Consider the following 13,124-nt stretch of genomic DNA (forward strand, 5'->3'; position numbering starts at 1 on the left):
CTAACAGACCAAGAGTCACAGGTGCAGAGCAAGTGCTCTCCTCTTCCATCTCTGCCCCAGGGTAAGCCCTACATTCATTATAATGCATTTGCCTTGTGGTTAAAACTCTCCCCCACCCCAGTGAGAAAGACTGCCATGATGGTCTGGTACAAACCTTGCAGGGTCAAAAACTCCCCGTACCCACCTGTAGTATGAGTCCCACAAATGATTGAAAGCAGCCTCCATGAGAGACCACCCCAGTGTACATCTCGGCTCCTCCCAGCCCAGGAAGACCCAACAAATAAAATTCTAAGGGCAGTTGTATCCCGAGGAACCTGCCTGCTGTCTCTTAGAGAGTGTACTGTTGCTTTAATAAAACTGTTGCTTTCGGGGCGCCTGGGTGGCGCAGTCGGTTAAGCGTCCGACTTCAGCCAGGTCACGATCTGCGGTCCGTGAGTTCGAGCCCCGCGTTGGGCTCTGGGCTGATGGCTCAGAGCCTGGAGCTTGTTTCCGATTCTGTGTCTCCCTCTCTCTCTGCCCCTCGCCCGTTCATGCTCTGTCTCTCTCTGTCCCAAAAATAAATAAATGTTGAAAAAAAAATTAAAAAAAAAAAAAACTGTTGCTTTCACTTTAGACATCAATCTCTAATTCTTTATTGCTAATATTAGTGCCAGGAGTCAAGACAAAACACTTTTCACGTTGACAACCTCAATGCACATTAGCCTTGGAACTTCTCTTTTCAAAAGATAGATAACTTTTGTTTTTTAAGTTTTATTTATTTTGAGAGAGAGAGCATGAGCAGGGGAGGGGCAGAAAGAGGGAGAGAGAATTCCAAGCAGGCTCTGCAGAGCCTGAAGCAGGGCTAGAACTCATGAACCATGAGATCATGACTTGAGCCAAAATCAGGAGTCAGACACTTAATTGACTGAGCCACCCAGGCGCCCCTAGATAACTTTAAATACAGACAAATATAATGAAGGCTTTCTACTCTATTAAAATTTGTCACTAATGTTAAGCTTACCTATTAAAGAGAATGTATGTGAGAAAGAATGTATGTGATTTTTGACACTTTCCTAATTTCACAGAGCATGGTAATATCTCTTTTCTAAATTTAAAATTTTAGTTAAGAGATAATCAGACCATTAAAATAAAGTGTTTTCAGGGAGTCTGGGTGGCTCAGTCAGTTAAATGTCTAACTCTTGTTTTCGGCTCAGGCCATGATTTCATGGTTCTTTTGATTGAGCCCTGTGGGCTTTGAGTTGTTAGTGGGAATTCTCTCTTTCTCTCTCTCTGCCCCTAACACACTCGTGTGCACATGCTCACTCTCTCTGAAAATAAGTAAACATAAAAATAAAATAAATAAAATAAAACAAAATAAAATAAAGGGTTTTTTACTGTCTGAAAAAAGCGGGGCACCTGTCTGGCTCAGTCAGCAGAACATGTGACTCTTGATCTTGGGGTCATGACTTCAAGCCCCTTGTTGGGGAAAGAATTCACCTAAAAAAAAAAAAATCAATGTTATCCACCACATTCCCAGACTAAAGAAGAAAAACCACGAGATCATACCAGTTGATGCAGAAAAAGCATTTGATAAAATTCAACACCCATTCAAGACTTAAACAAAACAAACCCAAACACTCCAGTAGGTGGAGAAGAGAACTGCCTTAACCTGAGTGATATTTGATTTACAATAAAATGTATACATTTGGCCTCCATCCCCTTTTTGGTCCAGAGAGCTCCTAAAACCCTTAAAATTTCCTAAGTGAGGAGAGTGATAAGGGTGCCTTTTGTCATGTTAATGAGGTGACTTTTGGATCCCATCACTGCTTAAGTTTAGAGGGTGTGTAGAGGGTTGAAACATTCAGTCCCACCCCACTGACCTCTGGGGGAAAGGAGAGGGGCTGGAGGTTGAATCAATTACCCATGGCCAGGGACTTAATCAATCATGTCTTTGTAAAGAAGCCTCCTTAAAAAAACAAAAAGACAGGGTTTGGAGAGCTTCCAAGAGTGTAAACACGTGGAGATTCAGGGAGGAGGCATGGAAACTCTGTATCATTTCCCCATACCTTGCCCTATGAATCTGTTCATCTGGCTGTTGCTAATTATATGTTTTATAATAAGCCTGTAATCTACTAAATATTTTCCTGAATTCCTGAGCTGCTCTAGCAAATATATTGAATGAGCCTGGGGAGAGCGCAATAGAAACCTCCAATTTATAGCTAGTTGGTCAGAAGGCAGGGTTCAACTGGCATGGGGGAGGGGAAGCAGTCTTGTGTAGACTGAGCCCTTAACCTGTGGGATCTGATGCTATCTTTAGGTCGATAGTGTCAGAATTTAGTTTAACGGGTGCCTGGGTGGCTCAGTTGGGGCTCTGTGCTGATACCTGGAAGCCTGCTTTTGGATACTCTGTCTCCTTCTCTCTCTGCCCCTCCCCTACTCATGCTCGTGCTCTCTCTCTCTCAAAAATAAACATTAAAATAAAAAATAATCAATAGCCAAAGTGTGAAAAGAGCCCAAATGTCCATCAACAGATGAATGGATATAGAAGATGTGGTATGTATACACATTGGAGTATTACTCGGCAATCAAAAAGAAAGAAATCCTGCCATTTGCAACAATGTGGATGGAACTAGAGTGTATTAATGCTAAGTGAAATTAGAGAAAGACAAATATCATATGACTTCACTCATATGTGGAATTTAAGATACAAAACATGAACATAAGGGAAGGGAAGCAAAAATAATATAAAAAAGGGGAAGGGGGACAAAACATAAGAGAATCTTAAATGCAGAGAACAAACAGGTTCATAGAAGGGGCTATGGGTGGGGGGATGAGCTAAATGGGTAAGGGGCACTAAGGAAGAAACTTGCTGTTATACAAAGGGGATGAATCACTGGAATCTACTCCTGAAATCATTATTGCACTATATGTTAATGAACTTGGATGTAAATTAAAAAATAAATAAATGAATTAAAATAAAATAAAATAAAATAAAATAAAATAAAATAAGAATTTAGTTTAACTGTAGGACACCCGGCTGGGGTTGCAGAAGTGCTTGGTGTGGGAAAGCCTACACACCTTTCATAACCAGAAGTGGCAGAAGTGAAATAGTTGTAGTAGAGTACTGAGAGGACAGGAGACACACAGGAGGAGTTTTTCCTAAGCAAGTTGATGAAAAGCATCTACAAAAACCTCCATCTAACATCATATTTAAATGGTGAAAGACTGAATGTGTCCCCTCTAAGTCAGTTCAAGGCAAGAGAGGGGCAGGAGAGAGGAATTATAAAGGAGCAAGAGAAAACTTGGGGATTTTGGAGATGTTCGTTATCTTGATAATGGTGATGGTTTCACTGGTATATACAAATATGTCAAAACTCATCAAAATGTACACTTTTAGCATGCCATTTATTCTGTGTCATACTTGTTAAAATTTCTCAAAAACAAAACAAACCACAATTGGATACTCCTATATATTTATTAAAAAGCTAACCTTTTTAAAATAACTTTTCAGGGGCACCTGGGTGGCTCAGTCAGTTAAGTATCTGCCTTTGGCTCAGGTCATAATCTCATAGTTCATGAGTTTGAGCCCCACATCAGGCTCTGTGCTTTAAGTGTGGAGCCTGTTTGGGATTTTCTGTCCCCCCTCCCCTCTCTTTCAAAAAAATAAATACAGTTTAAAAAACAAAATAATAATTTTCATACCAAATCCTGGCAAGAAACATTAATGATTTATAATAGTAAATTGAGGACTAACTCAGATATAAATAATAGCCGATATTCCTCTCTATACAAAATACCAATACCAAATAACAAATTTTCCCACCAAAGCCCGTAATAAGATGTTAAAATAGGACTCCCAATCTTTGTAGTTTTGTCTGAGGCCCCAAAGCTGAGAAAAACATATATCAAGTACTCTCACATTCAACAAGAGGAAGTTATAACACCTATAGAGGGCTTGTAAAGCAGACTGCTTGGCAAAAATCCAATTCCACCAACATTAGCCCATCACCCAATTCCAGGCTATATATAAAGAAGGCTAAGATTTAAATGAGTTCTTTAAAGACTTGTGTCCACACCATGGGAGAAATCTAGGGATCTTTCCCCAACCCCTTCCCAAGCCAAGAAAGGGGTCTTCAGGAGAACCGCCAAGAAATTTTCTGTGTCCTCTATACTTGATGGAACACAGAGACTGGTGGGTGGGTGAGTTTCAGATCTGCAAAAGTCTAAAGGCAAAGGGCCAACCAATTGTCCAGATGGCAAAACATGGAGAGAGGACTAGTGTAAAATGGAAAGGTGTTTCCTTGCCAGTGGGGCAAAAGTGCCTATGTCCTGTGGACCTAGAGAAAAAAGCCACCTTGAGTCATCTTGAAAATGCTGCTCAACAGAACTCCATGGAACTCCATTCCAGACTCTATGCAATCCTCTGGTGGGTTCCTCAGAGATCCCTCCAGCGAGGGCCCTTTGACTACAGGATCCCATCAAGGGTGAATCCTCCTCTGACTGGCTATTTGACTCCTTAGTTTTGGCTCACAGCAAATCAAACCCTTGGAATTTCCTGAGGCAGAGCCATCGAGGTGTCTTTTTCTATGTTAATGAGGTGACTTTTAGACCAGGATAACCAACCACTGATCAGAGGGTTGAAACTTTCAATCCAGCCCTTAGACCTCCAGGGGATAGGGGGCGGGAAACTGAATTGATCACCAATGGCCAACGACTTAATCAATCATGTCTGTGTAATGAAGCCTCCATTAAAAATCCAAAAGGAGAGGGTTCGGAGAGCTTCTAAGTTAGGGAATAGGTGGAGATTTGGAAAGAGTGGTACATTTGGAAAAGCATGGAAGCTCCTTGCCCTTTGCCCATCTCTTTCATCCAGCTGTTCTGTGTTATCCTTTCATAATAAACTGTCAGTCTAGTGAGTAAATTGGCTCCCAGAGTTCTGTGAGCCACCCTAACAAACCCAAGGTGGGGTGAGGGTCATGGAAACCTCTAATTTATAGCCATTTGTTCAGAAGTACAGGTAATAAGCTGGACTTGCACCTGGTGTCTGAAGCCCAAGGAAGGGGGCGTTGGAAGCTCCAATATGTAGCCCATTGTTCAGAAACACAGGTAATAACCCAGGTTCATGACTGGCATCTGAAGTGGTGGTGATGGAGGGAGGCAGTCTTGTGGGACTGAACCCTTAACTTGTGGAATCTGATGCTATCTCTGGGTGGGTAGTGTCTCCCCTCTCTTTGTCCCTCCCCTGCTCGTTCGCTCTCTCTCTCTCAAAAACAAATACACATTTAAAAATTAAAGAAACAAAAACAAAACAAAAAAAATGGGGCACCTGAGTGGCTCAGTCGGTTAAACATCCGACTTCAGCTCAGGTCATAATCTCACAGTTCATGGGTTCAAGCCCCACATTGCGCTCTGTGCTGACAGCTCAGAGCCTGGAGCCTGCTTCAAATTGTGTCTCCTTGTCTCTCTGTCCCTCTCCCTCTCACTTTCTCTCTCTCAAAAATAAACAAAAATAAAAATTAAAAAAAAAAAAGAGAGGAATTGTCTATCTGTTCTCCCTTTTAGTTCCTTTCTTCATACCCAAAGCCCTGATTCATTCCACCCTAGTTTCTTTGCCTTACCTGTCTCTCATTAAAGTCCCACACCTGTGGCAGAAGTTCATGCTAGCAGTCCTTGAAGGTTGGACATTTTATTTTTATTTTTCAACAATATAGCTGAACACTATTTAATTTGGCAGCTTAATAAAATTAAATCTTAGACATCCCCTGTGCAACAACAATAACCATGCTTTCTGCTAAAGTTAGAAAGAAAAACAGGGGCACCTAGGTGGCTCAGTCAGTTAAGTGTCTGACTCTTGATTTTGGCTCAGGTCATGATCTTACAGTTCGTGAGTTCGAGCCCCATCGGGCTCTGTACTGACAGTGCAGAGCCTTCTTGGGATTCTCTCTCTGCCCCTCCTCTGCTTTTGCTGGCACTCTCTCCCTCTCTCCTCTCTCAAACTTTAAACTTTTTTTTTAATGAAAAAGAAATAAAAACAAACCGCATGAAATTAGGTCCAGATTTTGATGGCTGAAGTCAGGTTAGGATAACCTAGTGTTTCCAGAACTGCTATTGCAGAGATTACAACATGGACCTGGTACAGCCATCTCTCTTTGAACAAAATCTAATTCCCAAATTCTACATGCCAAACAGATAAACCTCTTCTTCCTCATTAGTTAACCATACAATTTAATGTTTCAGATTTAGTTCCTGTAAATCACGTTCCAGATGCTTGCTTTCTGAAAATATTCCCTGAAATCCTGAAAATGCTCCCTGGCCACATCTTCATTTTTGTTTTCTCCCTAGAGCAAGGTTCCTGAGCAGGTGGCAAAGCAGACACTCAACAAAAGTTTCCAGATTAAACAAACTGATGGGACCAGGGGGGAGGCAAGGCAGAGGGATTAGAGAGGAATCAGGATGTAAACTGAGATCCTAGCTGGAGGGGAGACAGAAACTGAACTTGAGTGGTTCTGAGGAACCAGAGCTTCTTCAACAGCTCACCATAGTTTAAACCCCTGGATGACTTCTCCTGCTCTTAGCATGGTCTGCAAGGCCTTGGGCTGACCTGCTTCCTCCCTTCCCAGCCTTAACACCGTCTGCTCTGCTTTACTTCAATCCCAGCCACTCGGCCCAAGCGTTGGTTCCCAAGGTCTCTACTGGGTGGCACATTTGCTCCAGTCCCTTACGCCTGGCCAGGCTCACTGCCAGGCTCACAGACTGACTTACTTGGGGAAACTTCCCTAACCGCCCCCCCCCACCACCACCCAGGTCAGTCCCAAGCACCCTGAAGCTCCTCCAAACACTTGATGGCCAGACAGCCCCACTCCCAGCGATGCCCTGGGTCCTGGGAGTCCTGGCTGCACCTCCTGGGGAGCCCACAGTGAGAGGGAGTGGAGATCTGTTTGGGCACTCCTGTGGGTCTCAACCAGGAATGCCTACACCTGCTAGGAATCTCCCCCTTCCCCCACTCCATGCAAGGAGTAAAATTGTTTCTTGTAATCTTCAAAACTTATATACATATTTAAATGTGAATATATGAATCATGAGGAGGGGGTGTGACTGATGAGCCTTGGTTTTCCTAATCTGTAAAATTACAGTATTGAGAGAATTAGGTGAGTCACTAAATGCAAGATCTTGATGGAGTTCCTGGCAGGCAAGAAGGCCTTAATCAGCACTGGCTATTGTTAACCACTTTTGGGCCAAAGGATTTCACTAGATTGGATTTTGTTCCTGTTCATCAATTCTGTTTTGTAAGCAATCCAGGCTTTCCTTGGCTAAATCCTAGATTTTCCTCCTCTCCAAATCTCATCAGTGCCAAAGTCTGACCTTCCCTAGGGCAGACCCCTCATCTCCATTACAATGAAAGTTGTTTTGCCTTTCATAATCATGCACTTATCCTTGGAAAACTGGTCAAAAGCTTAAAACTCAAGGGGGAAAAAAAAAAGGTAGCCACCCCCAAAACAACCTTTTTTTTTTTTTTAATCTTCAGGTTATTCCAAAACCTTTCTTATGAATTTTCTCAAAGTTTTGTGTATGTGTGTGTGTTTTTAAGGGCTAAAACATCTTCATTCCAGGGTGTGCATGGAATCTATGGCATATTCTTAAATTTCCAGATTTTGCTACTTTGACCCAGATTAACCTAAAGATGTTTTCTACCCTTGGAAGCACTGCCCTCGGGACGAAATTTGTAGATTTTAAGTGCAAGGACAGTTTTTGTTGTCGTCGTTGTTGTTTTTAATGTTTATTTATTTTGAGAGAGGAGAGAATCCCAAGCAGGCCCCTGGAGGTCAGTGCAGAATCCCACAAGGGGCTGTATCTCACAAACCAGGAGATCATGCCCAGAGCTGAAATCAAGAGTCCGATGCTTAACCGACTGATCCACCCAGATGCCACATAAGGGCAAGGACAGTTTTGTGTGTTTCATTTGCATTGCAGAATTTGGATTCCCAACTCTCCAGTTTACATTTCCACACACATTCATTGCAAACTGATTGTTTGAAGGATGCACTAGCCAAGGACAATTTGAGGGAACCACAACTATTGGTCTGTAGAGCAGACTCAAGCAAGAAGTACAGAACTCAGAAAGACTATGCATTTTAACAGATCAGCAAAAGAAGAGTAAGCCAACCATCTCTGGATGAACTTGTAGAGAAACAGGCAATATTACTGCTGGGGGTGGAATTACCTTAACCCCTGTGGAAGGCGATTTGGTAATATCTATCAAAATTATATATACTTTTTCTTCTCTGGACCAGCAATTTTCCCTAGAATGTAGCCTACAGACTACTTGCAAACTGGCAAAACAATGACTTTCAAATATTCACCACACCTATGTAAAAGCCAAAGGTTGGGAACAACCCAAAAATCCTTTGGTAGAGAACTAATTAAATGGAATAATGCCCAGCTATAAGGAAGGAGGAAAATAATCTACATTTATAATTATAATTGTATTAAAAAAAAAAAAACAACTCTGGGAGAGTGCATAGACAGCTTTTTATTTTGGGAGAGTAGAAATAGGTAGATAAATGGATAATAATTTTTATAATCCTATAAATGATAGGAAGGAGACTTTTCTATCATTTGGGGATTCTGATCCATGAGTGTGGTACCTATTAAAAATTTGCAAGTAAGTGTTAAATATTACTGTTACTTAAGAAAATGCTGTTTATTCCAATATAACTACAACCAGTACTCTCCCCTTAGTCCATAGTTCTCATTACATTGCAACCATTGACAGGTTTTCAAAAATATCCTGCCCAATGCTGTTCCGTTAAAATGTGCCCAAAGCCATAGAGAACCACCATGAGGTGACCACGATTCACCAACAATCTCTTCCCTGGAAACTAAGATGGCACCTGCCAACAGCCCACCTCATCCCAAACGAGCCCCTCCCCAGTCTATGGAGTCTTGGGCCCTGGTATTGCCTCTGGTCCTGGCAACCAATGATTCTGCCATGACAGGCCATGAGATCTCCTTGCCTGCAAGGAACAAATGTGCAAGACAGACCAACCTTTGTAAATAATCAAGCCCTCTTACCGCATGGAGCTAAGCCAACTTCCCCTCCTGACATTCCAACGTTTATTTATTTTTGGGACAGAGAGAGACAGAGCATGAATGGGGGAGGGGCAGAGAGAGAGGGAGACACAGAATCGGAAACAGGCTCCAGGCTCCGAGCCATCAGCCCAGAGCCCGACGTGGGGCTCGAACTCACGGACCGCGAGATCGTGACCTGGCTGAAGTCGGACGCTTAACCGACTGCGCCACCCAGGCGCCCCCCCTCCTGACATTCCAAATAGGAGGAAATTCATTTATCTGTGTCTAGTTCTTCAAAATCAGAGGTACAGTTGTTTTAACAATCATTTCTTGTGGGTGTGGGAAATATGAGACTGATTTCCCCCCCAAAATCTCGGGCAGGAGCTGCTTTCTGACCAGAGTATTGGTACAATTCTCAAGGCTGTAAGGGAGGGTGTCAAAATGCCAATTGAGGTACATGCCTGGTCTCCTGCTCTACTCGCCAAAGGAACTTCAACAGTGTGCCAAAATGCATCTTTGTTTTCCCAGTTACCCAAAAGCTGTATGGTGTGCTAAAGACCCCAAAAAACAGGACAAGCATTCCACACTTTCAGGAGGCAGAAACACAAGGCCCTTTACAAAGGATTTCCATGGCTTCTCCCATTGAGTCTTCAATAACGAGAACCTTAAAGGATTGGGCTGGAGGCCGGAAGGGAGCAATCTAGTTCCAGCGGCAGTGGATGAAGAGCAGCCTTCCTCCTACATTCAAGAAGTATTTATTGAATGCCCATTGTAAGGGACATTGTTCTAAGACTTGACATAGTCTTAGGACATAGTCTTGGCTTATTTAATCCTCACTACAACACATTGAGATAGTTATTATCCTCATATTACAAACAGGACACTGAAGCACAAAGGCCGACATGCGCGTGGCTCCAAACCTAATAGGTAGCTGATAATTTTTCAAACCCAAGCAGTCTAGCTTGTATCAGCGTCTTCTGAAATAACCCTTAAACATTCTATCCTACATATTGCCTGTTTAAAAAAAAAAAAAAATCCCTGTCTTGCTGGAGTTTACACTATAGTGGAAGAGAGGAGGAAAATGAGCAGCTAACACTGTCAGTAAGGTTTACAAATGCGATGAAGAAAAGTAAAGTAGGTTAAGTAGAGACTGTGAAGGAGTGGACCTCTCTAGAGATGAACATGGACCTGAGAGAAGGGATCAGAACAATTTGAAAATGTGAGAAATGTTCCAGGCTCAAGAGAGAAGATAAAAGCCCTGAAGGGGTACCAAAATGGTTTGCTTGAGAGGCAGCAACAGGATAATAAACTAGATTACACAGGGCCTTACAGGTCAGGCTAAATAAATGTCTCTCAAAAATAAATGTTAAAAAATAATAATAATAATTAAGAGTGGCTGAAGAACAGATCGTGATATAACTAAAAAAACCATTGAAACCTGTTTGAGTCTCTTCCAGGAGTCCCGGCAAGGGAAGATGGGAGTGGAGACGGCAGGGCTGGAGAAAATGCAGGTGCAGGAGGGGCTTCAATTTGGGTTATTTTTTTGAAGGTAAAGATGATTGGGCTTGCTCCTGGATTTCATGTGAGGTGTCAACGATGGCTCTTAGTTTTTGGCCAGAACCACTGGGCTAAAATGGTGGTGCCATTCATTTAGTGATAGTGAAGGGGGTGGGGAGCAGTTATCTGATGGACATGCCACCTTGGCCTCTTGCAGAAAACATCTAATTGATAGTTTTCTCTCCCGTTATTGGTCAATCTCCCGAAGAAATAGTCAACACTTCTTACTATGTGATGCCAGTTATAAGTACCATACATATATAAACAGCTAAACCTCACAACTTCATATGGAGTCAGATGCTATTATCTCCAAATTAGAGACTGAGGTGGTTGAACAACCTAAGGTCATAGGGCCAGAAAGCTCCCTAAGTGGGATTCATTCTGATCTGTGAACTACCAAGCTAATCTCTAGTAGGGAAAAGTGTAGTCCCCAGTCTGACTGTCCCTCCACCATCAGGATTGAGTCCCACCTATTGTAAACCTTTCATCTACCCCCTCCCCCAATTTCACTTACCCTTTGGGGGCCAAGTGTGGTAATTTTGTATAAGTGTGGTAGAGAATCCCAGAGACCCTTTCAAGAGGTCTGTATGGTTTTCCCTTTTCATATTCCTATCTATAAGACTAAATTTTCTTCAAATTCCAACCGAAATAACATTCTGCAGCAGACTAAATGCAGAGAACTCAGCTAGTGGTCTTCTATTTGGTTTACATGTATATAAAAGTAGTACATTGAAAAGGTACTGGCACTTCTATATTTGTTTGAGAATATTTGCTTTTCATTTTATACATGTTATGTTCACCTATTATAGTTATGTTTAAAAAGAATCCAGGTCAGTTCCAGACAATGTCACATTTCCCCTAAGACTGGCTGAGTTTTGGTCAAAGCTGCATCTCAGAACCCAACTCCTAGACCCTCCCTTTTTTTTTTTTTACCAAGTGTGCTCTTGGACATTTCTAGCTGTGAAAGTTTTAATTAAGGGTTAAACTCAAGGGCCACCTTGGCTGTGATGTTATCTCCAATATCTTCAATGAAACATCAAGGAGCTATTTATTCAAAATTTTATTCTTTAATTAGCGAACTTGGGAGGACAGGGGCAGGTGGCAATGGTAGCTACATTAGGACTCCGAGGCAAAGCCAGAGACCACAAACAGTTGGTTTTTCCTTGCCAAGCTGGAGCAGACTTTAAACCAGGCCAGATCATTCCAGCTCTGACCACAGTCTACTCTCAATCCTGCATCCAGGTGCGTTGGTTGCTAACTGGCTTCACTTCATCCAAGGACCTAGATGCAGGGCCTTCATGGCATCCTCCAGCTTGAGCATCCCTGCACCAGAAAGCAACAGATGTTCATGAGGAGAGAGGGTAAAAGCCTGGGCAGTTCTCAGCCTCTTTAAAGGTTCATTTCTGGGACTTCCCAGCCCAGCGGTCTGCACCTGGAATTCTTGGGAGTCCTCAGAATGTGGGGTCGCTGAGCCCATTCCAATATCCCCCAAGAAGCTAGGGGGAGTGTTGGAGGGAAGGGAAGAATGGGGGTCAGGTCTCAGGTAATCTTCCCCTATGAGGCCAGTCCCAGGCAGCCTCTCTTCGTAGTCTTAATCCAGGGTCTCTAGGACCAAGAGCCGGCATTACTGGGGACCGCCCGGGTGGTGCCTAATGTGCGGGTGGTGGTTGCCAGCGGAAGAGAGGCAGAGTTGAGAAGGGCTACAGAAGAGGGAGTAAAACTACCCAGGCTTCCCCAAACCTCTCACCTCGTTCCTGTCGCTGGCGGTGCCACTCGGCCATGGACTGGAGCATCCATTTGGCCCTAAGCTTGTACAAGTAAGAGCCATAAACCACGACCTCGGCGAGTCCCGAGGATTCCAGAACCTTTAACTCAAGCATGACTTTGCTGACTCGCTCGATGTACGGGATTCGAGATCCACCTACGCCTGTTTGGGAAAGGAGATGAGCGCTCAGGAACACGGAGACCGAGACGCCTGGGTCAGGGCTGGGCTCACTCACCAAACATAGCTTCCAAGAGTTGTGTCTGGACCTGAAACACCTCAGGATCTTTCAAGTCGTCGGGAATTTTCACCCACGGTGGAATATCTTTTCGTTTCGACAGCGTCCCCATCTGCACTGGTTTCAAAACCAATTACACTCCAACCCAAGCTAGGCCTAACACAGTCAGCCAGGGCCACGGCGCGGGCTGGAAGTTGAGCACCTGGGCAGGCCCCGCCTACAACAAGCCCCGCCCCCTGCCTGGTGCCCTAGTCGGCCACTCACAACGCTCCGCCGGCCCGCCTGCGCTTAGGTTGTGCGCGTGACCACCTCCGTCACCTTACTCTCTCCCCAGCACCGGTGGGCCCAGCTGCCTCAGAGGGTATAAGGGTTTCTGCCGACTCGTTGCTTCCGCACCAGGATCTCTTGGCCTGGGGAGTGTGTGGGGGAGAGGGCGATGGCAGCTCTTCCCCTGGGAACAAGCGGTTGGGCCTGAACCCCCAAAAGTCGAAAACTGAGGTTTGAGGGTGCGAGAACCAC

At 43.7% G+C, this 13,124-nt stretch overlaps 1 protein-coding gene across 1 annotated transcript; it reads right to left on the reverse strand.

Annotated features, from left to right (window-relative positions):
- Nucleotides 1-11,869: 11,869 nt before the first annotated feature.
- On the reverse strand, nucleotides 11,870-12,717 carry DPPA5 (developmental pluripotency associated 5). The gene is made up of 3 exons (XM_030314646.1): nucleotides 12,606-12,717; nucleotides 12,353-12,532; nucleotides 11,870-11,928 (listed from the first exon to the last, which is right to left on the reverse strand). The coding sequence occupies exons 1-3, from the start codon at nucleotides 12,715-12,717 to the stop codon at nucleotides 11,870-11,872; spliced, it is 351 nt and encodes a 116-aa protein (XP_030170506.1).
- Between the last annotated feature and the right edge of the window lie 407 nt (nucleotides 12,718-13,124).

The sequence above is a fragment of the Lynx canadensis genome, chromosome B2, assembly GCF_007474595.2.
Source record: "Lynx canadensis isolate LIC74 chromosome B2, mLynCan4.pri.v2, whole genome shotgun sequence".
Lineage (NCBI taxonomy): Eukaryota > Metazoa > Chordata > Mammalia > Carnivora > Felidae > Lynx > Lynx canadensis.